Source organism: Astatotilapia calliptera, chromosome 6, assembly GCF_900246225.1.
Source record: "Astatotilapia calliptera chromosome 6, fAstCal1.2, whole genome shotgun sequence".
Lineage (NCBI taxonomy): Eukaryota > Metazoa > Chordata > Actinopteri > Cichliformes > Cichlidae > Astatotilapia > Astatotilapia calliptera.
The window spans coordinates 39660036-39686982 of NC_039307.1; the positions used below are offsets into that span (position 1 = coordinate 39660036).

The window sequence follows — 26947 nt, forward strand, 5'->3', positions numbered from 1 at the left end:
AATAACCACACAGTAACAGAAAACACATAAACACCGATGCAAACGACAACATGTACTGTAAGTACCGTGGTGACATCAGCATTACTCAGAAGTTCCTCCGTTGTCGTTTTTTAAGTTATCCCTCAGTGGACTCTGCAGTTCGATCACAATGAGTAACATTGCAGAGCTACGGTGAGCTGTGAGTGTTTCCATCTCTTAAGACAGTTTTCCAGCTCAGCCACAGGGACTCAGGGAAATTTCACTTCTTGATGGGCTTATTTATGTATTATAACTATTTGCCATTAAACATTTTGTAATGTTTTAAGTAAATCTTGCAGGCAGTGTGAGTAAACGAGTTCTCTCTGCTCTCTTCTCTCTTTTTAGCTTGGTGTCGATAATTCGAGGTCAGGTCCTGACAGCTGATGGAACACCTCTGATTGGAGTCAACGTGACATTTGTTCACTATCCTGAGCATGGATACACTATAACACGCAAGGATGGCATGTGTGTACTTATTCATTATTAATATTTTCATACACTTTTATACAAACATTGTGCCTTTTCCAAAAATGTCTCCTCTCAGCAGTGGTTTAAAACAGATGTTAATCATCGTCTGTTCACTAAATAAACTTGATGACCAGGGTGGTAAACAGGGCTCCTTCATGGAGGTTTCCACCAACAACTAGAATGAAACCATTTTCATATCAATGATCTGCATGTGTGTGAAACATATCCTGAAAGTAAAAGTGGATGTAGCTCCATGTAAATGTGAAACCTGCATTCTTTCAAATGCCCAGCAGGGGGGGGGTCTCCTGAGTAACCCCCTCACAATCAGACACACACACACGCGTGCACACCGTGTTTTTACATCCCTTAGCCTAAACCTAACTGTCACCTAATTATAACCCTGACATTAAAAAACACCTTTAACTTGTGGGGACCAGGATTTTGTCCCCATAACAGTGTTGGTCCCCACAAAGATACATAAACACACACAAACACAAAAACGGACAGCCAACAACGGGAGAATGACATCTACATTGTGCTCTTACATTCCCACCTCAGCTCACACAGCTTCTTCATTCTCACGTCAGCTGAAGAGAACGTGTGAGCGTGTGGGGAAGACGCTTTTTAAAATGCACTGGATTCACAGGGACGCACTCAGTCACTGTTGAACACACACACCTGCACACAAACAAACGTGCTCACACACTCCAACTGTAGGTATGTAATGCACACAATATATAGACACAAGATGCACATCAGCACACTCACAGAATTTAATGAGCCAATTACACCGTCACAAATGAAAGTTTAAGAGTCTTTGTCCTGCTGAAGTTTGCAAATCCACTCTTATATTCTGTAACAGTGAATTAAGAGGCTTTCCTTATTAAAGCTTGTATAATTCAGCTGCATGGTACTCACACGTCTTGTTTCCCAGCACTCACTGTACACATTTGTTTGACGATGATGTGCTGACAGGTTTGATCTTCTGGCCAATGGCGGGGCATCCCTCACACTGAGCTTTGAGCGTGCTCCCTTCCTCACGCAGTACAGAACTGTTTGGGTGCCGTGGAATGTCTTCTATGTGATGGACACGCTTGTGATGAAGAAGGTGAACGACTGAGGGTCTGACTGTTGACACTGCACTGAATATGCAGATACGACCTTTGTTTCATTTACTCTTTCTATCACAGATGTATTCGGGTTAAATGAATAATTGAATCAGTGCTGTGACTGCTGAGCTCACCTTTCCATATTCAGTGACCGACACATGTCGTGTCTGGCTGTTTCAGGAGGAAAATGACATTCCCAGCTGTGACCTGAGTGGTTTCATCAGACCGAGTCCTGTCATTGTTGCTTCTCCTCTGTCTACATTTTACAGAAGCTCACCTGAAGATGGCCCCATCATACCTGAAACACAGGTAATGAATCAATCAGAGGACTTTAATGGGAGCTAAGACACTTTGAGTATGATCTCTCTGTCTGTGAATAAGTTTGCAATGTAAAAATAATGTAACACTTTGTGCCAGCTGTGTTATACTTGGCAAACTTAAATCTTTAGGTTGAGCAGATTAAAACATGCATATGTGTTTTGTATGTGTTTGTCCATATAAAAAACAAAGCCAGTGTCTTTGCACATGAATAGGACAGCACATCTATCTGTGTGGACACGTGTGTGTGTGTGTGTGTGTGTGTGTGTGTGTGTGTGTGTGTGTGTGTGTGTGTGTGTGTGTGCGCACATGTTCGAGTGTAGATCAAAAGCAAGCAAATGGAAAACTGCTCCTTAGCTTTTGGTGGAGCTGGCTCCATTAGAGGGAGGGCAGTGAGGCCGGCCTTAAAGGCATGAAATGGATCTGTAATGAATGCTAAATGCACAGCTAATGAAAAGGCAATAGTGCAGCTGAGAAGTATAACACTGCAAATGGAGTATTCCCTCAGGACTGTTTTTTCAACGTAGTCTCAATCAGTTCTTCTCTCTCCCTTTTCAGAAGTCTTCTCAGCTTCTGTCCTGTTGCTTGTAGATCATTTACCTCACATCGCTAGGATAGGAGTTCTTTTTGTCTCATTTGGAGTTTAATTGTGTATCTTTTTAAATGTTTATTGACAGACCCCTGAAATGCTGTAGTTTAGACCTTAAAAGTACAAACATTGAGACAAACTCATACCTCTAGATTTGTGGAAGTAAACTGCAGCAGGTGGAAGAATCACAAGCAAATCAGGAACATGCAGTCTCTGCTGTGTACCTGGAAATGAAACTCAGTCTTCTTTTCTGTTGTTTTGTATTCAATAACTTCTTTTGGTTCTAACTCCATGGCAGTCATTAGGCACTAGGCAGAGCTTTGCAGGGGGGCAATGTCAAAAGCTTTAGGACCAACTCCTGTGACCTGCTCGTATTTATGGTTCTGGGAAAAGAACCATAAAAACATCATCAGATTTAAATGTCGCTGATCGTCTTCGATGGCATGTCGAGACAGCTTCCAGCTGCTATTTTTAATCTAGCTCTCTAATTTGTGACTGCTTACACTTCTGCATTGCATTTGCACCACAAACATCAGTTTCTCTTCACAATCAAAATGTGATTCAACTGCAGACTTTCATCTTTATTTATGTTTAACAAAAGTATTACATTAACTCAGTGGTTCTCAAACTTTTCACATCATCCTCACATGACAGGAAGAAAGATTTTCACACCTCATCTAAACAAAGCAATGACAGAAAAGCCGAGCTGCAACTTTATTTGGATAATAAACTCATTCACGGTGAATCCTTCAGCAGTTTCAGCAAACAACAAGTGAAACAGAATGTGAACGTTGCCAAACATGGAATAAAGTTCAGTGTTAGTCTTATAAAACTTGTGAACACAGATGAAATTTAGTGAGAGTTTTTGACTGCAGAGCTGTTGCGGGGCGTGGTCTGCAGCGTGGCTGTGGGGGAGGCGGGCGCACCTGAGCGGCCTCTGCAATCACGCCTCGCCGGCTTAAAACAGAATGAACTGGGTCCTGTCGTTGCTGCTGGTGTGTGTAGGCTGTAGCTGAAAAGCTGCAGGCGAGTGTAAGTCGACAGATGCAATAAAGAAGAGTAGTGAAAAGTGCGAACACGTGGTCGGGTCTCTCGTGCCCCAGTCCTGGGTTTCAGCATCACTGCAAACGATGCGCGACAGACCCGTTCGCACTTTTCAGTACACTTCTTTATTGCGGCTGTTGACGTCCACACGCCTGCAGCTTTTCAGCAGATGCGCATATTATTAACATAACTGCTGCAAATTTCTTCTTTCCGCCATAGAAGCGATTCCGATGGTAAACAGTAGTTCTGCATGACTTTTCTGCCAGGTAACCTGCACACCACCTGTCAGAGCTCTGCACCCCAGCAGTGGGGCGTGCCATGCTGTTTGAGAACCACTGCGTGCATTAACTGTTCATTAATAATGGAATTTTTTATACATAATCTCATCTTGAGAATCTCCAAGGTAAATGGACCGTTCACTGACAAGCAGCGGCTTGCCCAGGTGCCTATGTCCTGATTATTGTCTGACAAAAGAAGCAGATAAAATATCTGGAACTGATTCAGTGTGTTAAACGTTTATTTCGTAGCTCCCAGTTTGAGGTCCACATGTACGTTGATGCAAGTGAAAGAGGATTTGCAGAATTGTTTCTTCGGTTTCTAAATTAAACATTCACAACATAAAACCTAATCGAGAACACCAAAGTCTAAAACAGAGGCTTTATAGCAAGGTGCAAACCACTGGTTACACTCAAGAACAAAAAGACAAGATTAGATTTTGCCAGAAAACAACTGAAAGACTTTGGCAGGAAAATGTTTGGACTGATGAAACCAAGCTGAACCTGTACAAGGATGTTAGGAAGAAAAAAATGAATAAATAAAGAACATGAAGAAAGTGAAGGGAGCAGAATTATGGCATGAATATGCAAGGCTGTCAATTGTACTGGGCTATTAAGTTGCATGCACACTGGGACTGTGATTGTTGGTTCTGGTTGCCTGGGTGAAGCTCTAGCAGCTCATATGTCAGTCAGTGGCATTCTTCCCTGTCATTGGTAGTCTCCTGAGTCACTCCTCTGAAAGTTTATTGTGGGTCTGCCGCACTTGGCATTGACAGCAATTTTGCGCTTAGTACAGCACTTCATCAGGAGCATCGGTACCGATACCGGTGCCAAATCGGTACTTTTGAAACGGTGCTGGTGCTCAAACCGGTGCTTAAAGAATGGAGAACACACACTTTGTCCAAAAACCTCTCATGTTCAGCTGTTTTTTGTAAAAAGATAACAATGTTAGCCTTTTCTGCAGCTATGGGGCATATATGGCATCACTCTTGGCTGGAAGCAGTGCTTAAACAATGGAAAAAACACAAACTTTGTCCAAAAACCTCTCATGTTTAACTGTTTTCCACTTTTTCTTTGGTCATTTTAGCCTTTTTGGCCAGGGTGAAGGGAGTATCTGCCATCAAACAAGAAGACAGCCGCATGTAGCTATGATGATGTTTGCTAGTTCACCTTACATGCATTAATGTAATAACGTGGTTAGCCTACTCAACGTAAATTACACACCAACAACATTAAGCTACTCACGCAGAGAAGAACGGCTGCTGCTGCATCATCATCCTCATCATTCCTGCTACACTGGCAGGGCTAGGGGCCAGGACTCTCCTCTTCCTGTTTTTGGGGGATGTTGCTAACTCCGGGTCCCATAACAGGCACCACACCCGCAGTAGATGCGCTCGGTGTGAGGTCTCGCAGCAAGCTGTCAAATACGGCGCATTTCTCTGCTTTTAACAAAAAAAACCCGCTATGCGTCGCCAGGTGTTTCATCGGATTCGAGGTGTTACCTCCTTTGACAGCATCACAGTATCAGCTTAAAGCACTTGTTGCTGCTGAGTTTGCATCTTTTGCTGTGAAGTACAGCCAGACTTTTGACCGCTTCGCCTTGGGCATTTTAATCTGTAGCTCTGCTCTAACTGAACGTACGTACCTGGCCCCGCCTACTATCCTCGGAAACGTAAAATGATTGGCTAGAAGTGTATCACAGCTCAGGAAAAATAAAGCACAGAAATAAAGCACTGAAATGTGCGCTGCTTTTCGGTCTGGTTACTACCGTTTATGTCAGAACCGGACACCGGTACCCATCCCTAATCAGGAATGTGGTGGAGTGTGGTTTGTGGCTCAGCTGCAGGGGACGGGTAAAGCAGTGGGTTCAGTGCAGGGAAGGCTGGCCAACACAGCTGATATCATCACTCTAACCACATCTACCCTATTTCAAAGGGACAGAGGAGACAGGTGGTGTGAAGAAGGAGTAAAAGAGGCCATCTCTTTTCACTGTGGACAGCCATCATTGAACACACAGTTGGCTCACTTTGGCTATCAGAAAGGTCACAGAAGTATCGTTATGATCTGTTTTATGTCTTTGTGCGTGAGATCCACCGATCGACCGTATTGAAGCTTCATTTATTTTTATTTTTTATAGTTCTAGGGAAACTGAACAGCCTTTCATTTACAGCAGTTGCATTAGTACACACTTTTCTGGTCATTCACACATCCATCCATCCATTCGCTTCCGCTTATCCTTTTCAGGGTCGCGGGGGGCACTGGAGCCTATCCCAGCTGTCATAGGGCGAGAGGCGGGGTACACCCTGGACAGGTCGCCAGTCTGTCGCAGGGCCAACACACAGGGACAGTCAACCATTCGCACTCACATTCACTCGCACATTCAGACCTATGGGCAATTTGGATTATCCAATTAACCTATCCCCACAAGCTGCATGTGTTTGGACGGTGGGAGGAAGCCGGAGTACCCGGAGAGAACCCACACAAACACGGGGAGAACATGCAAACTCCACACAGAAAGACCCCGGCCTGATGGTGGAATTGAACTCAGGATCTTCTTGCCGTGCGGCAACAGTGCTAATCACCGTGCTGCCCTGTGTCATTCACACATATAAATGAAAATAAAGCTAGCTTGTCCAGTACTGTGAACCACTTAGAGTTGGAAAATAGATTGAAATAGTTTTGAAATGGGGCATCTTGTAATCGGAAGGTTGCCGGTTCGAGCCCCGGCTCCAACGGTCTCGGTCGTTGTGTCCTTGGGCAAGACACTTCACCCGTTGCCTACTGGTGGTGGTCAGAGGGCCCGGTGGCGCCAGTGTCCGGCAGCCTCGCCTCTGTCAGTGCGCCCCAGGGCAGCTGTGGCTACAATGTAGCTGCCATCACCAGTGTGTGAATGTGTGTGTGACTGAATGTAGCGCTTTGAGGTCCACAGGGACTAAGTAAAGCGCTATACAAATCCAGGCCATTTACCATTTGGAACCGTGGGTACTGATGTGTCTGGTGTGTTTCGTTTCTTTCTGTAGGTTCTACAAGAACAAACATCAATACCTGGCAGTGATCTAAACCTGATCTACCTTAGCTCCAGAGCAGCAGGATATAAACCAGTGCTGAAAGTCACCATGACGCAGACATCAATACCTTTCAATTTGATGAAGGTGTGATGAGTGATATTTCCCAGCATTTCAAGTTACAGCTAAGACAAATGCCTACCGTTACTGTTTTCTGTGAATTAATCAGTATCATGAAGTTAACCCTTTCCTGTCAATCCAGGTTCACCTGATGGTGGCAGTGGTGGGCCGCCTCTTCCAAAAATGGTTCCCTGCACAACCAAATCTGTCATACACATTCATCTGGGACAAGACAGATGCCTATGGCCAGCGTGTCTATGGACTATCAGAGGCAGTCGGTAAGTTTGTACAAATAGAAAATACAGGCAGTTTTGGGCATTTGCTATAAGGGTTGGTATCTGACAAATCCTCAGCATCACATATAGAGCTTTAAACAGTGTCACTGCCACTCTGCATGAAACAGCATTAGTTTAATCACGTTCGCAGACACTTTTCTAACAATCTCATCTTTTTCTTCCTTAAATTGTTTATCTGAAGTTGGATGTTAATGTGTTAAATATGTTAAAAAGTGTTTTGAAACTTACAACATGTAATATTCTCTTTTCACTCATAAATGCAGAGGCTTGATTTTTCCATCATCTAATGTGGTGTGTCTAAAGCACCAAAACTGACAACAACAACAGCGATATCAACAAGGAGCTCTTTCTATGAGAACTTGAAGTTCCACCTGTTGCTCAGGGGACAAAACAAAATGGCTCGGCCATACGAACTCCTCATGTTAAATATAAATCCAGATGCCATCGTTGCCTTCGCTGTCTCACCTGGACCGTGGTACTGACACTCACTAGTCTCCAGCCTCCTTCCTTCTGCCGAGTGTACAGTCTCAGGGTGCTGGACGTGTGGTCAGGAGCTTCCTCGTCTTAGATGTCAGTGGCTTCTATCGCCTCCTTTGACCAGCTTATTACCCCAGCAGGGTACCTGATCACGGGCAGGGCGTAGGTGTTGATGGCCCGGATCTTGTTCTTTTTATTCAGCTGACTCCTCAGGACTTGCCTGACCCTCTGCAGGTACTTGGTGGTTGCAGCTTTCCCAGCGGCCTCTTCATGGTTCCCATTTGCTCGTGGGATCCCCAGGTACTGGTAGCTGTCCTCGATGTCTGCAGTGTTGCCATCTGGTAGTTCGATCCCCTCGGTTCTGACTACCTGACTACTACACTTCTCCAGTCCGAATGACATTACAGTGTTGCTGCTGTATATCAGTGAATCAATGTCTCGTTCATGCTTGGCATACAGCTTGATGCCGTCCATGTAGAGGAGTTGTTACTAGTTGTTTCGCTGTCACTCTGGATCCCTCATCCTGTGCATGTAACCCCTTCTGCTGGGATTACTTGCGTAGTAGCATTCCAACAGTGCCCTATTTTCATCTCTTGCCCACTTATGCTACCTTGTTCCAGTAGCCCGTTTCTCATCAGCATGTGCTGTTTCCTCAACAACTGATGCACCTTGTTAATCTTGGCAACGTCTTAGTCGGTATAGCTTCATTTTTATGTCTCTCACTCATGTCCAAGGTAGGCTTGGTTAGCATCGGGGGGGGGGGGGGTTCATTGGGGGAGTTTCTTGCCTTCTAAATGGAGTTGGGACCATCAGTTGTGTTGTGCAGCAGTCAGGTTGGTGCACAGCTGACAGCCATATTTGACAACTGTTAGAAAATTGCTAAAATCAAGCGCTTTACACTACATTCAGTCACCCACCCATCCACACAAACATTCACACACTTGTGATGGCAGCTACATTATTATGTTCAAATAGCTGCTAAGAAACCACTACTGAGGAAAAGCAACACGCAGAAGAGATTTATTTGGGCCCAGAAACACAAGGAGTGGACATTACACCAGTGGAAATCTGTGCTTTGGTCTGGTGAGTCCACATTTCAGATCTTTGGTTCCACCTGCCGGGTCTTTGGGCAGAATAAATGAACTGATGGTTCTCACTGTGAAGCATGGAGGAGGAGGTGCGATGGTGTGGGGGGGCTTTGCTGATGACACTGTTGGTGATTTATGTGGCCTGGCCTCCACAGTCACCTGACCTTAACCCAACTGAGATGGTTTGGGATGAGCTGGACCGCAGAGTGAAGGCAAACAGGCCAACAGGTGCTCAGCATCTCTGGGAACTCCTTCACGACTGTTGGAAACCATTTCAAGTGACGACCTCATGAAGCTCATGGAGAGGATGCCAGGAGTGAGCAAAGCAGGAATCAAAGCAAAGGCTGGATAACTGGAAGAATCTAAAATATAAAACATGTTTCTTTTGTTTACTACATGATCATGTATGTGTTCAGTCATAGTTTTGATGCTTTCAGTGGGAATCTGCAATCACATAGAAAATAAAGAAAAACTTTAGATGAGAGGCTGTGACTGATAGTGTATCTGAATATACTGAAAGTTGATGTTACAGAGGCTCTGGCACCAGTCTTGTATTTCAAATGTGCAATATCATAGCAGGTGATGGTGCTAAGGAAGTAGCACTAAAAAGCTTTCTATACATACTCAGCTGTAGTGGCTAATAGTTCATATGCACACTTGGTGTGTGTACGTGTGTGTGTGTGTGTGTGTGTGTGTGTGTGTGTGTGTGTGTGCGTGAGTGTGTGTGTGTGTGTGTGTGTGTGTGTGTGTGTGTGTGTGTGTGTGTGTGTGTGTGTGTGTGTGTGTAAAAATGAAGGCTCTCAGTGAACCAACATCAGGAGTCACTGCATGTTGCAAAAGCAAACACATGTGAGGGTCACTGGTGTGCTGGGTGCTCGTGTTGCAGGCCCGTGTATAGACCTGGGTTCTTTGTTCAGAATTGCATAGGCCTTCCTGTTTGGTTTGAAAATGTACAACGGGAAGGATTAAATATGTGGACTTACCTGAAACTCTTTGTCTAACAGTGTCCGTAGGTTTTGAATACGAGTCCTGCCTGGATCTCATCCTGTGGGAGAAGAGGACGGCTATTCTGCAGGGCTATGAGTTGGATGCTTCCAACGTGGGAGGATGGACACTGGATAAGCATCACATCCTGGACGTACAGAATGGTAGGTTGTACATTATATTCAGTGTTACTGAACTAGACACAGCAATATGTGACAACACTGCAAAAGAAAACAGTCCTACTAATATTAATGTTGTTCATGCAGGCTTTAGTCAAGCGAGTAGGGAAATCATTTGTTGGAATTTGGAGTCGCTAACTTTGCCTTTCTTACTCGCTCCTCACCAATCAGATCTGATCATTTGTAATGAAGGCAGCGGTTGCGCTGGCTGTCGGCTGTCTATGCTTTTGAGCAGACAGCAGCATTAGCCAGCCACATTTTTGTAGCTTTGTGCTGAATTTGTCTTGTTAAGATGCAACGATCCCGTAAAGCACATGTTTATAAAATACATTTTAAAGGCTTTTCATCCTTCTACCCTTCACCCCTCTCCAGCAGCTCCCTCGCTGAACTCTGTCTGTCACCCTATCCATCACATTGCTAGTCACCTTCTCTCCTTGCGGTCCTCCTGGGCTTTCAACACCTCCTCCCCCCATTCAGTGTATATGTGTGTGTATGAAAAAGAGTGTGTCTATTAGCAAGTGTGATTTGTGATATCTGGCAACATGTGTTCTGCTCTCCGTGGGTGTGACTCTGAATCTGGAGGGACAGAACTGCAGTGCAGTCTCTTTGAGACCAAACACACTGCAGGAATAATTATTTGTCTGGGAATCCAACACTGCTCCAGTGTTTTATTCATAGTTCAGCTGTAGATGTGCTCTCGTGGAATGGGCATAATTTATATTATATTTGCACGAAGCACACTTGTTTAGTGAATACTGACGAAGCCCTGCCAATGAGGAATGCTCCCATGATTCATATGATGACTCTTAGACTGAGTAAACATAAGAAACCGAGTTATAAATGGATCACAGACTATATGACAGCAGACATGAGCATGTGACAGTCATCTGAACCAAAGCCTCATATTCAACTGAACATTAGTACAATGACCTGACAGGGCCTCATACCTGCATTAAGGTTATGACTCTATTCTGGTGCCAGTGTGTGTCACAGCGGCGCAAACCGATTGCAAAAGTGGACTCAAACGCCTAGAACCACAACAGAGACGGCGAGCACGTTTTACAGTGTGTATATAAGACAACAGAGTGTAATTCGTAGAGGAGGGCGTGGGTGGCGTAGCGACGTGGCCGTGGGTCAGTAAGGGAAAACTGGGACTTAACAGGTGCAACTGGAATGAAGTGGGTACGTCTGAGAAGAGAAGAGAACGGGGTTAGGAAGGCGGCGAGGCGAAGGACACTTGGGGAAGTGGAGTACGACTGATGGGACTTACTTGTAGCCAGGGTGAGTTCGGCTTTGAGGGACAGGCGGTGAGAATCCAGGTGAGTAATGGCAGAGACTGAGTTCCACTGTGGGGTGGTGATAGGAGGGCAGGCAGGTGAGGTTCGCTGTATTTTCCAGAATGGAGAGGTAGTCCGAGAAGAGCTGAAGCTGAAGGTAAGCGGCAAGGAAGGTCCAGGTGAACTGTGGCATAGGAAAACAGAAAAAACAAGAAACAAGAGCCTGAAAACTTGGAGCTGATACCAACCTGAGGTCGTTGACAAACTGGCGGTGAAGGACATTCTGAGTAGAGCTTAAATCCTCAACCCAAATACCCAGAATCAGCTTCTGCAGGGGAGCTAATGGCTCCGCCCAGGGATGGAGACCAAGGAGCTCAGGTGCCTGAACGAGTTTTCCAGACGTACCTCCGGATCATGACGGTCTGATCATTTAGTTAAAAACACAGCAATATGACTTCACCTGAGTTCTTGTCTTTGTGCTATTTGCAGTTAAATGATTTTCAAATCAGTGAATTCTGTTAATATTTGCAGTTTTCAGTCTACATCAAACATTAAGTGGTTACATCAACTAACATTAATGCACCGTTTTCCTTGTAAACAGTGTAAGTGCATATGGTAAACAGTGGAAGACTGTATTTGTCAAAGAAAGGTGATATTATGAAAGGTGAATTCAAGTGTCATCCCCTGTGTGTGTGATCGTATATAACAGAGTGATAATGATCCTGGTGTATATAAAGAAACCAGAAACAACCTCAAGCTGAGAACATGAATAAAGCATGATGTACAAGAGTTGTGTGTCTTAAGTTGATCCATCCAGATTTGTCTTATTTTGGATTAATCTTTTTGTAAGAGATTAGTCATCCCTTAGCCGTAAATGACTGATGGGGTGTTGTCATCGACCTGCCGGGCGGGCAGGTGGTCGCGGGGGCGATATAGACATCCAAGTCGAGAAAGATGCAACGGAAAGCTCGATTGATACCATCTACTAAACATATCAGACGAGTTCAAATTTCAGTGACTTCAACTTTTAGATCAAGGTTGAAGGTCAAGTTTTTCAAAGATCTTCAGAATGTGGTAACTCAAAAAAGAAGTCATCTATGATTGGGAACCTGATGACACAGGGGTGTCTAGTCGGATACACACACATACATACCTGACAAACTGCCTCAGAGTAGGTGAGAAGGAGGGAGTCCACCGAAGAAGTTCAGCATTTATTAAACAGACCAAGACAGAAGCATCACCGAAGAGTTGATGGAAGGTGGAGCAGAAGAGAGAAACTGAGAAGTGGAGCCATCTTTTATAGTGTGGAGGACAGAGGTGAAGTGCATTAGCCACCTAGCCTGGAGTAACAGCTGGAGTAACAGCTGGCCGGGATTTCTTGACTTTTGAAGGGTCGACACACGCCACCTTCTTAAAATGGCAATGGAAATTAACCTGCAATATTAAAATCTCCATTTATTAGATAAGCCGTTCCTCTGCAGATGATCTGTTAGCTGTTTGACAACTACTCTTTCAAGGATGTTTGATATAAAGGAAGGTTGGAGATTATAATTAGCTAAGACTGCTGGGTCTAGAGATGCTGAGTGAGTGGTGTCTTGTAGTTGTTGTCCTAAAGGAATGGTTCAAATATTTTTAGTAATAAAGTAGTATAAACGTAACTGTAATAGTAATTCAAGGGCAGAAAAGTTAAGCTGTGCATTGCAGACAAGCAGCACAATTGGTATGTTTTGATACCACTTACATCCAAAACTGAGAATTTTTTATTCTCTAAAGAAGTCATGTTTTCCTTAAAGAAGCGTCAAAGTGCACAGGAATTAGTTTGTGGGTAGTTTTTCCTATTAGAAAGACGTGATTCCAGTTTTTGGATCCCATTCTTATCATTCGAGGTTTAGATGGGTTTTCATAAAGGAAAAGCTGTTTTTGTGTTTGTTTTTCTGTAGTGTTTGTAGTTGTTGCTGCTACCAGTGACTCAGCGTGTCATGGTACGGGGTCTAGTGATTTGTGATTATGAATATTGATCGATTTAGTTTGTTTGTGGTTATTTGTTAATGATTCTAGTGTTTAGATGTTATTGTGCCTCTCTTGTGTTACCTGTTGTCATCCTCGTCTCTCCATTCACGTATTTCCTGTTTTATTTTGACAGTCTGTGTCCTGTGTCAGTGTGTTCTGTTTGTCTTCCTCCCAGTCTCGGCGAGTCTAATTACTCACAGCTGTGTTCCCTGCCTGTTTGCCTCGTTACCCTCCGTGTGTGTTCATATAGTGTGTGTTTCCTTCTGTTCCTCGCCGGTTCGCCTGTTTCATCGCCTACGTTTCTTCTGTGTTCTTTTGTTTAGCTTCTCAAAGTTTTTGTTAGCGTTTTCACTTCCTCCCTTCGTTTGTTGCTTTGAAGTATTTTGTACAGCCATCAAATAAAGACTCTCTTTCAGTTTAAACCACCGTCTGTTCCTCTGTTTGTCTGCGTGTGGGTCTGCACTGTGACACAACCAGTTATTAGGTTTAGGGGGCAATTACTTCCCCACATAGGGCCAGGTAGGCTTAGTTTGTTTTTGCATTAATAAACTAAAAAAACATTTAAAAACTGCATTTTGTATTTTCTCTGGTTCTCTTTGTCTTCTATTAAAATTTGACAAATGTGACAGATTTGCCAAAAAGTAAGAAACCAGACACTGTTTGTAGAGCAGGGCGATATGACCCAAAATATTTATCACGATATGAATGTGTGATAACGATATAACTGAGGATATAACTGACACGAGACAAAATACTTTACAACTCCACAACTTTATTAGTGCAAAAACCATCAATGTATTTTTACTTAAACAAGCAGCTGTTTTTTATCTGCATTAAAGTTATATAAAAATGTAACAGTGCAAACTCCTCGCTGACAGTTTAACCAAAAGGCATTTCCAGTGGAAACTGGCCGACATATCCTCAGCATAACCATGTATAATATCCACAACACTTAAAAAGAGCTTATACACACACAATACAGTAACATTATGTTGAAGCACAGTACGTATCACTCCGCGAGGCTCCGCCTACGATAGCCGTAATGCTCCGACACTCCATCAAGCGGTGCGGCTTCGTAGCTCAGCAAAGTCGTACTGAAACATTTGACAGATTTTCGAGCGCCGTGCACATAAAATCGTTTCGAGGTCAGTAAACACAACCAGAGTTCATACATAAGGCACACGGGATTATAAGGGGCTCTGTCGACTGTCAGAAAAATCAAAGGATTGATTTTAAGTGCGCCGTATTTTCCAAACAACACGGTAATAACGGCGGCCCGCTAGCATGCGCTACCAAAAATAGTGCTTTGTTGTGTATCTGACGGACGAAAGCTAAACCAGTTCCACACCAGTGAAGCTGCAGCATTTTTACAAACCAGTTCAGGTTCATGGTTTCATTCAACGATCCACTTTCGCTCTTCTCATTCTGCGTCCCCGCCATGCTTTTTCCACCGTGTGCGTATGAAAACAAAGGCACTGCGCCTGCGCGTTTTACCCATATTCTATCGCCATTTTTCATTTTCTTATCGTTGCCCAACATTGCCCACGGTAATACTGTTCACCGATACCGTGAACGGTATGATATGGCGCAGCACTACTAACTGTATCTACGCTCCACGTCCATCAAATGAAGCCTGTCTTTTTTTAAAATCTCTGTTTGCTTTGCATCCAAGCATAAAATAAGAAAGAAAGATAAGATGAACTGGGTTCCAAGAAAGTGGCAGTTTTAATAATTCAGTTCACCACAGGAGGCGACTTTGATGTCTTACTTTGAAGAACAAGTGCATCTCTCCTCTGTTGATCTTTTCATCTTCCCTCATCAACCTCGTCAAAAGCCAGCCGACCTACCCCTCATCGTTCTTACTCTGCTTCTCTCCTCTGTCATCCTTCATTGTTTCTACCAACCTAAAATATTACACCTCAGTTTAAACAATGTTCTCCCTTAAAACTGTGTGCCTCAGGCGCTGGCTACCAAAGTTCAGACACGACTGGGTCGATTTATAGAAGTTTTAGTTTAACTTTATTTGGACAGTACTGTAAAAATAGTACATGAACTTAACAGGTGACTGAAGGTCTAATTTTATATGAGTCTGATAGATGAACCAGCTGATTGCAGCCTCCCTGTATTTACACACAGACACTTTCCTTCAATGCTTTATCCATCTCGTTTCCAGGGATACTGTACAAAGGCAGCGGTGAGAATGTCTTCATTTCCCAGCAGCCACCTGTCATCAACAGCATCATGGGTAAGTATAGAATAAAAGCTTCCCAGTGTGTTTGAGCTTGCACACACATAATCAGTGCTGGTCCCTGCATGCTGACTGCACATTTCCTTTAAAGCCTGTACTTTAATTGTTGTCTGTTACATACATTTGTGGTCAGAGGTTTATGTAACTCATCATGGTTTCATGGTCATTTCTTTTGAATTAAGTCTTTGAAAGGATTTTGTTTGTCTTGATTGTACAGCACTTCTCCACAGAGCGTCACAGCTGGAACATATACGTACACAATCACTGATACTTGATCAAACCTCCCTCAGCACGTTGCACTTTGACCTGACAGCGTTAGTTCTCAGCAGCTAGCTGATGTTACACCTGGATGTTTGACCACTCTTGACATAACTGGTTGATCTAAATGAGTTGATTTTCTGTCACAGAGCTGTCGTTTTAAGATGTCAGTAGTACTGAGGTCACAGCTTTGGATACATGAACTGCTTTATTACAAAACCTGTTTTCACGTTTGTATTTTCAGACTTCTCGTTGTTGATTTGCAGTCAAGTTGAAGGATTTAGTACTTGTCCAATATTTGGTCCACTTTTGTGTAATACACTCGCACCACTGGCAGCAAAACAGTCCTAGAGGATGATGCTGCCTCAGTTGTATGTGTAGTTGTTTAGAAATGACTTCAGTAGAGCTTCACAATGCTGCCAGTGTGTGATTCTCATCCTTAACTTGGTGAAACAAATCTTTTTATGCTGACAAGTACCGGATGTCACTAATGAGAAGTTAATAGGCAACGGCCTTTTCAATAGAATTCATGGTAGAACCTTCAGAAAAACATATTAACCCTTTAAAACCGATGGGAGCGGGCACGCTCCGTTTTGCGTAACTATTTTTAAATCCTGGTAGCTCTGCAACCACGTGAGCTAGTGCAATAATTTTTTTTGCATATGAAACCGGAGGAGTTGTACTTACATCTGATGCCATCAGCTTGTCCTCGGTCACGGTTTCCTTCCACATAAAGCTTTGCAAAAACTGCATAAAAAGCACTTGCAGGAACAAAAACATAATATTCCAGAAACACGCTTTGCCGATCCGATCAGCTGTTTGTAACACTTCCTACGTCCATCAGTGTGAACTATCGCATGTCCACCATGACCTGCTGAAACTGGAAGTGATGTCATTTTCGCAGAAATGTAGTTTTTTACCATCAGGACCTCATGAGCCTATACTGGTGTTTTTAAAAGTTATGTTTGACTTTCTGACTTTCTGTGTCTTTTCTGGGATGCTTACGACTCATATTGCACTGCTGGAAATAGTTTATTTTGATGCACATGCTGCTTTTTTGCAAATTTGCACTATAATATTTATTTTCGTTTTTCCTGCAGTGTGTAAAAATTGGTGTATTTCAAAAATAAAACTATGAAGACACTCAAAATAAATTTCCTGTGGTGGGAAACTATTTTGTGCAACTTTTTTGTATTCACAGTTTTGAGGGATAAGCCTGTTTAATTTCTCTAACTACAAATATATGTTAAAAATATATTTCCAGTTAGTTTATTGCACTTTTTTGCAATTTATGTAATTACTATGCACTTAATGAATACATATTATTAAAATCTGGGCTATAATGGTTGTATTGATGTATAGCAACTTGAAATGCTCCCAAAAATGGCTCCACAGCATGTAAAAATATAATATAAGCTCCGGCGGACTTGGTTCTATGGTAGGTCTTAAAGGGTTAATAGATTTGTGTATTTATCTGAGTCAACTTCTATATTTTTCACTCCATGTAGATTAAAGAAAATCCCAAATAAAGGTAAACTGGTCATTAGAGGTTTAATTATGAAGGTTTAGGATAATCAGTTCAATGAAGCACATGTTGCAGTAAAGACATAGTTGCCACCTTCGAGTCAACCTGAGTACAATAATAAGCTTTTGTAAACTAGTTGCTGTGATGCATGAGTTCAACGAGCCACATGGTGGCAGCATGGTGATGCGCTGGTTAGCATCTCCTCACAGCAAAAAGGGCTCCTGTTTCATATCCCATCTGTGGCCATCAGTATTCCTCCTCATACTTCCACCGGAATGAAAATCAATGACTTTCCAAAGACATGGATGTTAGGATTACCTGATGATTCTAACCTGGTCATGGATGCGGGGCAGGAGTGCTTTGTTTGACTGGAAGGTTAAAAATGGCTTGTAGTGTAAAAATGTTTTAAGTAGTCAGTAAGACTAGAAAAGTGTTGTTCTGTTCCCGATCACAGATAACTACACAGGAATCACACACATGTACTGCAGACTGCTTTTCATCGCTGTTTCTATTATAAAAAGCTGTTCTCTTGGAAATTAGTGAATCCACCCCAGCTGGATTTTAACCAGCTACTGGTTCACATGTGGAAAAGTGAATTTTAACTCCCTCTCCTAGGAAACGGTCGTCGCCGCAGCATCTCGTGCCCCAGCTGTAATGGGCAGGCAGAGGGCAACAAGCTGCTGGCGCCCTTGGCTCTGGCATGTGGAGCAGACGGCAGCATTTTCGTTGGCGACTTCAACTACATCAGAAGAATCTTTCCCTCTGGGAATGTTACCAGTGTCATGGAGCTAAGGTAAGGAGATCCACTGCTGCTGTTGGAAGTGAAGCCTAATCCAGAGAATACATTCCCTGGTTTCACAGAGATGAAGGCTGTGTCCAAATTCAGAGGCTGCATCCTTCAGAGGCCGCGTTTGTAGGCTGTCCAAATTCCAAAGCGGCTCCAAATGCAGCCCACAAGTGCGTCCTCATTTTCCCCAGATTTTAAGGATGCTATATCCTTCGTGGCCTACCCTATCCCAGGATTCATTGCAAATCAAAGGTTGAAGAAATCGTTTGGAGAAAATGGCAAAAAGTCGAAGCGAAGCGGTCCGGAAATAAACTTTTAAAAGTAAGTACTGGGTTTTTATCTCACTGAAATATGCAGCAGAACAAATGTTAGCATATTGAAAAGTCTTCAAATGTTAAATTCTACTAACCTTTGGCTAAGTTACGTGACGTCAGCCTCTTAACGCAGCTCAGGTCATACAAGCTCTGGCTGGTTAGTTTTTTTACTGAAGCTGGGTCTGCTTGGCGCTGCTCAGCGTACTTAACGGTTTTAGGATAAACCGAGCGGACGGTTCGCTCTTTAAGCCAAGTGTGTTTGCGGGGACCAAACATGTGGCCCGTGAACTGTGGTGAGGACACAGACTCGACCACGCTGTGGTTTACAGCTGGAGGAGCTCTCAGCCTGTATCGAGACACTAATAATGACACGGACAGTAGATGGAGAAGTCCTCCTCATGTTTTTCTCAGGCTTATATCAAACGACCTGAGCACGTCACCCTTGTTATAAAGATCAACACTCTGCAGGATCGTAAGTCCTGTTTCCATTTTCTCTTAGTTTAAAAAACTGTCCATGTGAATCTATTAGAAAACTGCATTTTCATCTGAACGTTGACAGATATTTGATAACGTTTTTGCGTTAGTTGTTAACTGCCATGGTTGATTTCCTTCTGCAAATGTCCAGAGTCAGGAGAGACTGAGCAGGTGAGAGGAGACGGGACGAGGCTCTCCACCCCTGACACCAGGAGCAGTGTGTGAGGAAGAGGAGGAGAAAAAGGAGCCAGCAGCAGCTGAGAGATGCAGAGGAGAACAGGGCGAGAGCTGACAGCCGTTCTCTGTAGCTGAGGGACTGGTGGAAATATTTAAACAGTTTCTCGATATTTGCTTCCTGCATCTCCAACACATACAGGGAACCACTCACTGCTGTTTATCCTGCAGGATCTGACAGGGAAAGGAGGAACAGTAAAGGGACCCACGGACACCTTTGATAACAATTTGTTTTATCCAGAACATATTTAGTTAAAGTATTGTTTTTATCACAGTGCTGGTTTCACTGGGAAACGTATGCAGCTCATTTAAATAAAGAGTTCAAAGGGCTGTGAAAAGTTGTCCCTTCATAAAGTGTGTCAGTATTTTATAAGGATGTGATGTTTCTGTGTCATCTCTCCTGTTAGAGCCTCTTACACAAACCTGCCTGTTTAATGCTCTCATATCTTCAACATCTTAAATTGCACAGTTTTCTCATCAATAAAAGAATATTTACTGCATCAGCTTGTCTTCCATTTTTTCTGAAACACGCAAAGATCAAATCTTTTAGTTTATTTTATACCACCACTGAGCTTTGCTTTTCTTTTTTCAAAAAGCTGTATATACAGTAAAACATGATGTAATCCTTTTACATTTGCACCATCAAAATGAAATGAGGCTAGCCTCATGAACTACAGTAGCAAACTAGTTTGCTAGCTAAAGTTAGCATTGTTGGCTCAGTGCATGGTTGTAATGTTCTCCCAGATGCATCACACACACATGAAACAACAGTTTTCTCAGATAAAAGTCAAACATATGACATAAATATTTCCTGCATTTCTATCGAACATGCCGTCCACCACAGCTGTAGCTGCTTATGTGGCGGTTGCTAGGCAGACCGTCCAGTTTAACAGCCTTGCACTTCCGGTCTTCGTGGCCTTCGAAGGATGTAGCCCCTTAGTTTGGACACAGCCCAAGGTCTTACCCACAGAACTGAGAGTCCTTTTTCAAGAAAGCGTTGCCAAACCATTTCATCCAGCTTTGCCTGGTAACTGTAAATATTCATGAGCTGATGTAAAACAAAACAGGACCCAGTGATTTGTCAAAATGACCTGATTTAAGAGTACTTAATGTAGAAGTGTAATACTACATTTAATGCTAATAGCAATGCTAACATAATATAATGTAATGCTAATTTACACCACGGAGCCCTACATTCAAACAGGTTTAACACTGTCTGGACTAAAGAAACAGGTGTTTAAAGTTTAAGAACATGTTGAGTGCCACGATGTCACTGGGTTGGTTGGTTTCTGCTGATAGAATTACATTAGCTAACATTCATGTTAGCTAACTAATGAAGAACTAACAACATAGTGGAAAACGGCCATGTTTTAGACTAACATCTCTTTCATACTGATTTCCATAATTCATCCTAACTGTTGCTCATGCTGTAGTATTTTTCCCCTAGAGCAGGGGTCCCCAATCCCAGTCCACGAGGGCCGGTGTCCCTGCAGGTTTTAGATCTCACCCTGGGTCAACACACCTGAATCACATGATTAGTTCGTTACCAGGCCTCTGGAGAACTGAAGACATGTTGAGCAGGTCATTTATCCCTTTAAATCAGCTGTGATGGATCAAGGACACATCTAAAACCTGCAGGGACACCGGCCCTCGTGGACTGGGATTGGGGACCCCTGCCCTAGAGAGTTATTTGTAATATCAGCCGAGCACCAATCTGGTAACTAACTTGTGTCTCTCTGCTTTCTTGGGTTTTCTGGCTTTTTTTCAAAGAAACAAAGATTTCAGGCATAGGTAAGTGTGACTAATCCTTCTTCAACCTGTGACTTCTTTTCGTTCCACCATCGGTTTTTGCACCAGATTTTACTTTGTTTTTGGGTCTGCTGCTTGTTTTTGTTCTCATTTCAATCACTTACATTTCACTCACCAAATAAAGTATTCTGGGAACTGAATGATTGAATGATTACAACAATGATCGCTCTCATCAGAGAGAACAGAGAATGAAAATTTGGGAGAGAAGAAGTCCTGGCATCTACCACCAAAATGAGACGCACTCATCTTGTTTTTTTCATCCTGCTTGGTTGTTAAACTTCCTAATTTTAAAAAGTGTAAACATGAAATTGAGTCTATTCTTCCCCAATCTGCTGAACAGCACACAATCCTCACAATAGGGGCAGGCCCTAGGAGGGGTTGCAAGGAGAGCATCTGCGAGGGGGGCGGGTACAGACGGTGTGGATATCCGTCATATCTTTGTTTCTTTATCCCTTCACTTCTCAGGGACATCTCCACCTTCCTCTTTGAATTCATCCAAGGTGTAGCTACATGTGCACATACAGAAATACTTGATGCTGACTTCATATTTCCTTTAAGGGCATAGTAACATTAAGTTTCCTTTTCCCTTATCTGACACTAATTATTCATATAAGATCACATTTAGTTAATTACACTTTGGATTTCGAGTGGATGGATTGCCTGTTTTGGTCTTCCCAATGGCAAAAACAATAATGATACATTTGTATTGTTTATTTGCATAACGTGCAAATGACAGTAGTAGTTGCCTCAAAGGCACGAGGCGTGTATGAGTGTGTAAGCCATGGTGGACACTTTGCTCACTCACTATCTGCCCCCTAGTGGTAAAGAGTCGCATTACAGTTTGGAACTTTAAACATTACACAATACTTAATCATGACATTTATAAATAAATTGTAATTACAATGCAATATTTTACATTGCTTTAAATTAAAAATATCTATATTTTTGTTGCATTGATTGGCTAAACAGAGGCACTGTGTTGCAACGTGATTAAAGACCAATTACCATCAGTCTGTTGAGAAGATGAAGGAGGACTATGAGGATCCGATGACTGTAGAATATGAGAGAGAGGAGGACAGAGGATTAGTAAGGAGGAAGTGAGGGCAGCTATGAAGGGGAGTAAGAGTGGAGAGGCGGCTGGTCCAGGTGACATACCTGTGGAGGTACGGAGAGGTCTAGGAGAGAGAGTAGAAAACTTTTTAACAGGACTGCTAACACAATCATGAAGAGTGAGAGGATGTCTGAGCAATGCACAAGAGAAGAAGGCGGAGCATGCAGGGTGGAGTGGGTGGAGTGGGTGGAGACGAGTGTCTGGGTGATTTGTGACCGACTGAGAGCAGCAAGAGAGAAAGGAAAGGTTTACAAGAGGGTAGTGAGAGCTGCTGTGATGCTCTTTATACCACGCAGCTCTTTGTCAGATTATAATTAAAGACGTTGTTACAATGAACCACATGTTCTGCATATTAATTTGGATGATCCAAAAATCGATGAAAGTTGTCTTTCCCTGATCCTGTCAATGCTAGCATCTGTTTTTCGCAGTGAGCAGTCAGCTCAAATGTACTTCTCCAGCATCCTCAACATGTCCATACCCACAATAGGTTCTCTGACTTGTTCTTGAGTAGATTTTTCCTCCTCTTTCAAAATGAATTACAGCTGATCCCAAGTAACCATCCAACCAGACACAAAGAGACTTTTAGATCAGAAGCAAATTAATAGCATTGCAAGCTAAACAATGAATAACAATGCAACTGAATCTCTCCCCAAAGAAACCATAGCCTACTTAGCTTCTGGAGAGCAGCACAAGCTTTACTGGTCTAAGGCTGGAAAAGTCTCCACCTGTATGACTTCTGAAGTAACAAAGGCAAAATAAAAAAATAGCGTCTGAAGGAAACTGAGCTACATGTCGAGAGAGTTTACCAAACACACCAAAGCTAAGCAATAAGCAGCCATGCAGCAACACACATCTATCAGAACCATTAACACAGCTGTTTCAGTGTCTTCCAAATCGTTAAGTCCCCATTATGAGGTCTAGAGGAGGGTGTGGGAGCAATAAGTAGAGCTGAATCAGAGCTTAATGGGCTTTATTTTACAAGTCTTAACACAAGGCAATGACAGTGTCACTGTATTAATAAGAGAAAAAAGGAGAAAAGTCACAACACCAACTAACCTATGTGGGGGGTGGGGTAAGTTCGTGGCCCACACTCTCTCAGGCGCTTTGTGAAAACACATCACTTAAACACTGAAATGATTTCTGTTTTTTTATTACAGGTGTATGAGTTCACAGCCTGTTGCTCTATTCTTTTATTATTTCCTGTCTCCTATTTTCTTTTCCCTGCCCATCAGCTTTGGCAGTAACATATTACACACTGTGCTGTGACTGTTAATGCAAATAATAATGATGGAAACTGACATTTCAAAAAGGAAGCTAAGGAAGACAAACTGGGTTCATTTTCGTGACATTAGATCATCAGGACGTCACTGCGTTCAATTAGCATAAAGAGTCGGTCAGACCGATGGAAAGAAGCTGACTTCATTTTAGATTTTGACAGACAGACCAGGTCGGGTGATTCATGAGTTTCATTAGCTGCTTTGCCTTTCTAGTCATTTGTGTTGCCTTTCATCTTTAGAACTTTTCAGTTTTATTCCAGTTTTCCTACATAAAGATTAAATGTCAGCGGCTGTAAAATCATTTAAACGCTCCAGGAGCTTGGTGATGCCCTGATCCAGATCTGGGAGGAGATAACCCAGGACATCATCCAGCTTCTCATTAGGAGCACACCCTGATATTGTCAGGCATGCATACAGACGCATCGGGGCGATACAGACGATTATGAGTCGCTGCATTTTCCCCTTTCAGGGTTTCTTTGAGTGGAGCCCTCTGTAGGTTCATCTCCATCAAAGCTGCATCTTTTCATTCCTACACATTAACCCTTTAAAACCGGTCAGAGCGGGCACGCTCTGTTTTGCGTAACTATTTTTAAATCCCGATAGCACTGCAACCATGTAAGGCAACGCAAAAAAATTTTTTGCATATCAAATCAAATCAAATCACTTTTTATTGTCACATCACATGTGCAGGCACACTGGCACAGCACATGCGAGTGAAATTCTTGTGTGCGAGCCCCACAAGCAACAGAGATGTGCAAACACAACAACACAAACGAGCAAAATACAAGAATGGCCAACCTGAAACTAATAAAAAAAATTTTTGCATATGAAACCGGAGGAATTGTACTTACATCTGATGCCATCAGCTTGTCCTCGGTCACAGTTTCCTTCCACATATAGCTTTGCAAAAACTGCATAAAAAGCTCTTGCAGGAACAAAAACATAATATTCCAGAAACACACTTTGCCGATCCGATCAGCTGTTCATAACACTTCCTTTGTTGGAATAGACGTCAGCGCAAACTATCGCATGTCCGCCATGACCTGCCCGAAACCGGAAGTGACGTCATTTTCGTGGAAATGTAGTTTTTTACCATCAGGGCCTCAGGGCCTATACTGGTGTTTTTAAAAGTTATCTTTGACTTTATGACTTTCTGTGTCGTTTCTGGGATGCTTAGGACTCATATTGCACTGCTGGAAATAGTTTATTTTGATGCAGATGTTGTTGTTTTTTTGCAAATTTGCAGTATAATATTTATTTTCGTTTTTCCTGCAGTTTATAAAAATTGGTGTATTTCAAAAATAAAACTATGAAGACACTCAAAATAAATTTCCTGTGGTGGGAAACTATTTTGTGCAACTTTTTTGTATTTACAGTTTTGAGGGATAAACCTCTTAAATTTCTCTAACTAGAAATATATGTTAAAAAAACAAAAACGATTTTCAATTTTTTTGTAGTTTATTGCACTTTTTTGCAATTTATGTAATTACTATGCACTTAATGCATACAAATGATTAAAATCTGGGCTATAATGGTTGTATTGATGTATAGCAACTTGAAATGCTCCCAAAAATGGCTCCACAGCAGGTAAAAATATAATATAAGCTCTGGCGGGCTTGGTTCTATGGTAGGTCTTAAAGGGTTAATCACTCCCCAGTCCAGATCAGGACAGACATGCAGTATGTTTGGGTTTTTCCTGCTGTTTAAGGTCTTCTTTTTTCTTTGGAGCAGGTTAGTTCTCTCCACACAGACGTTTCATGTTCTCTCCACATAAACACACTTTCTCACATACATACATCACAGCTGCACTTAAATCTCAGAGACTGCACATACATATAAGCGCACGCACTAGTTACAGCATAGCTACACGGACCCAGACACTAACAACTCCTGCAGAAAGTCTCCTTCATTTCCACGTCGCCCTCACGTTGGACAACAAGCGTTTAACTGAACTCGTGCTGCGACTTCTTCTGGAAAGTTAAAGTTAAACTGTCCGACGCTTCATAGAAGCCTTTTGGATTTCACCTTTTCTGCTTTTTTTATGTCTGTTATGTTATTTATTTACTTCCTGCATGAAGCTGTTACAGTACTCATTACATATATTTGCCTTACTGCACAGGCTGGCCTGAAGTGCATTATTATGTATTAACCAGTAAACAGTACAAACCGGAGGCTAAAGCCTGACAGACTGATTAGTGATCCTTTAACCAGCTAGTTGTTAGCATGCTGTCCTGCAGCTGCTCAGCATCAGTGTCATTTCAGCAGCAGGGGACAGCTTTTCCCTGCTTTTCTGTAACTTTTCCTCTTGTGTAATGAAATAAAAATTCAGTTTTTCACTCCTCTGAAGTTGTAGACTTGCACAGTTCGATCTTTATCTGCCCACACATTTAGCAGATTTACCTTGTGAAAGCAAACACAACAGTGTGATTAGTTTGGTTACTAAATGTGTTACAGCTGATAACTTATCAGGGATGTGACACAGATGTCATTCTAATGAGTTTTCTTCTGTCTTTCTTATTTGTTCCCCTTCACTGCGCTCCACAGCAACAACCCTGCTCACCGGTACTACTTAGCCACTGACCCAGTAACAGGGCAGCTGTATGTGTCCGACACTAACTCACGACGGATTTACCGCCCCAAAGTGCTCAGCGGTGCCCGTGACCTCATCAGTAAGCATCAGCATTTTTACTTCCTGTTATGAATGTAGTTATAAGACAGTGTTGTCATACGAGACTCCAGTGAGTCTGCAGCTTTGTACCTTTCTCTGGTTAATGCTTAGTGTGTGTGTGTGTGTGTGTGTGTGTGTGTGTGTGTGTCTACAGGTAATGGAGAAGTAGTGGCTGGTACAGGTGAGCAGTGTCCTCCATTTGATGAAGCGCGTTGTGGAGATGGAAGAAAAGCTACAGAGGCCCAGCTACTGGGACCAAAAGGTGCGTACACAGAATCTTTCTGTCTCCTTCTAACACACACACACACACACACACACACACACACACACACACACACACACACACACACACACACACTCCACATGCTTGGATTGGTATGGTTTTCAGTGTTTTAGTTTTTTCATCCCATTTTACTTGCTCCTGTGTAGAGCTGCTTTCACACACACACACACACACACACACACACACACACACACACACACACACACACACACACACACACACACACACACACACACGTGCTTATTATTTAAGTCAGTTACATAAGCATAGCCTTACTAGATGTATTACCTGTCAGATATCCTCTTGTCCTTCGTCCACTGGAACTGCAGAGCCGTACCAACAGTAGTCCTGACAGTGGGCAAATAAAACACAGTGTGGGAGGTGTAATGCAAGAAGCAGATGAAGTATTTATTGGTTGCAGCCAGCAGCAGAATTCATAGCTGTCATAGCATCAGTGCATGTTGTTATAGTACTAAATTCCCACACCTAGCATTTGTCCAGGTGTGCAAGTTCAATTCTTTCATCAAGCTCAGGAAGTCACACTGACATCAATGCAAACTTGTTCAGAACCATTAACACCTTCAGCACTGTAGGCGCGTGAGCGTATTTGAATATTGGATGTAACTGCCAGTTCCCCACTACTTTCAAATAATCCCAGACTTGCATTATCCTAGATGGACATGAAGTCATAGCAAACTTTAT

General features: G+C 42.7%; 1 protein-coding gene across 12 annotated transcripts in view; it reads left to right on the top strand.

Annotated features, from left to right (window-relative positions):
- LOC113024783 (teneurin-3) overlaps window positions 1-26947 on the top strand; it is a 439740-nt gene that overhangs the window by 369259 nt on the left and 43534 nt on the right. For 9 of the 12 annotated variants that reach the window (XM_026172107.1, XM_026172108.1, XM_026172106.1 and 6 more), the window contains 11 exons: window positions 364-483; window positions 1462-1594; window positions 1776-1904; window positions 6842-6973; window positions 7089-7224; window positions 9812-9955; window positions 15431-15502; window positions 17904-18081; window positions 20868-20888; window positions 25839-25963; window positions 26117-26224. In XM_026172107.1, the coding sequence (XP_026027892.1) occupies window positions 364-483; window positions 1462-1594; window positions 1776-1904; window positions 6842-6973; window positions 7089-7224; window positions 9812-9955; window positions 15431-15502; window positions 17904-18081; window positions 20868-20888; window positions 25839-25963; window positions 26117-26224 (1298 nt within the window). The remainder of the gene's footprint in view (window positions 1-363; window positions 484-1461; window positions 1595-1775; window positions 1905-6841; window positions 6974-7088; window positions 7225-9811; window positions 9956-15430; window positions 15503-17903; window positions 18082-20867; window positions 20889-25838; window positions 25964-26116; window positions 26225-26947) is intronic. The other 3 variants (XM_026172111.1, XM_026172113.1, XM_026172118.1) reach the window with 1 other exon arrangement.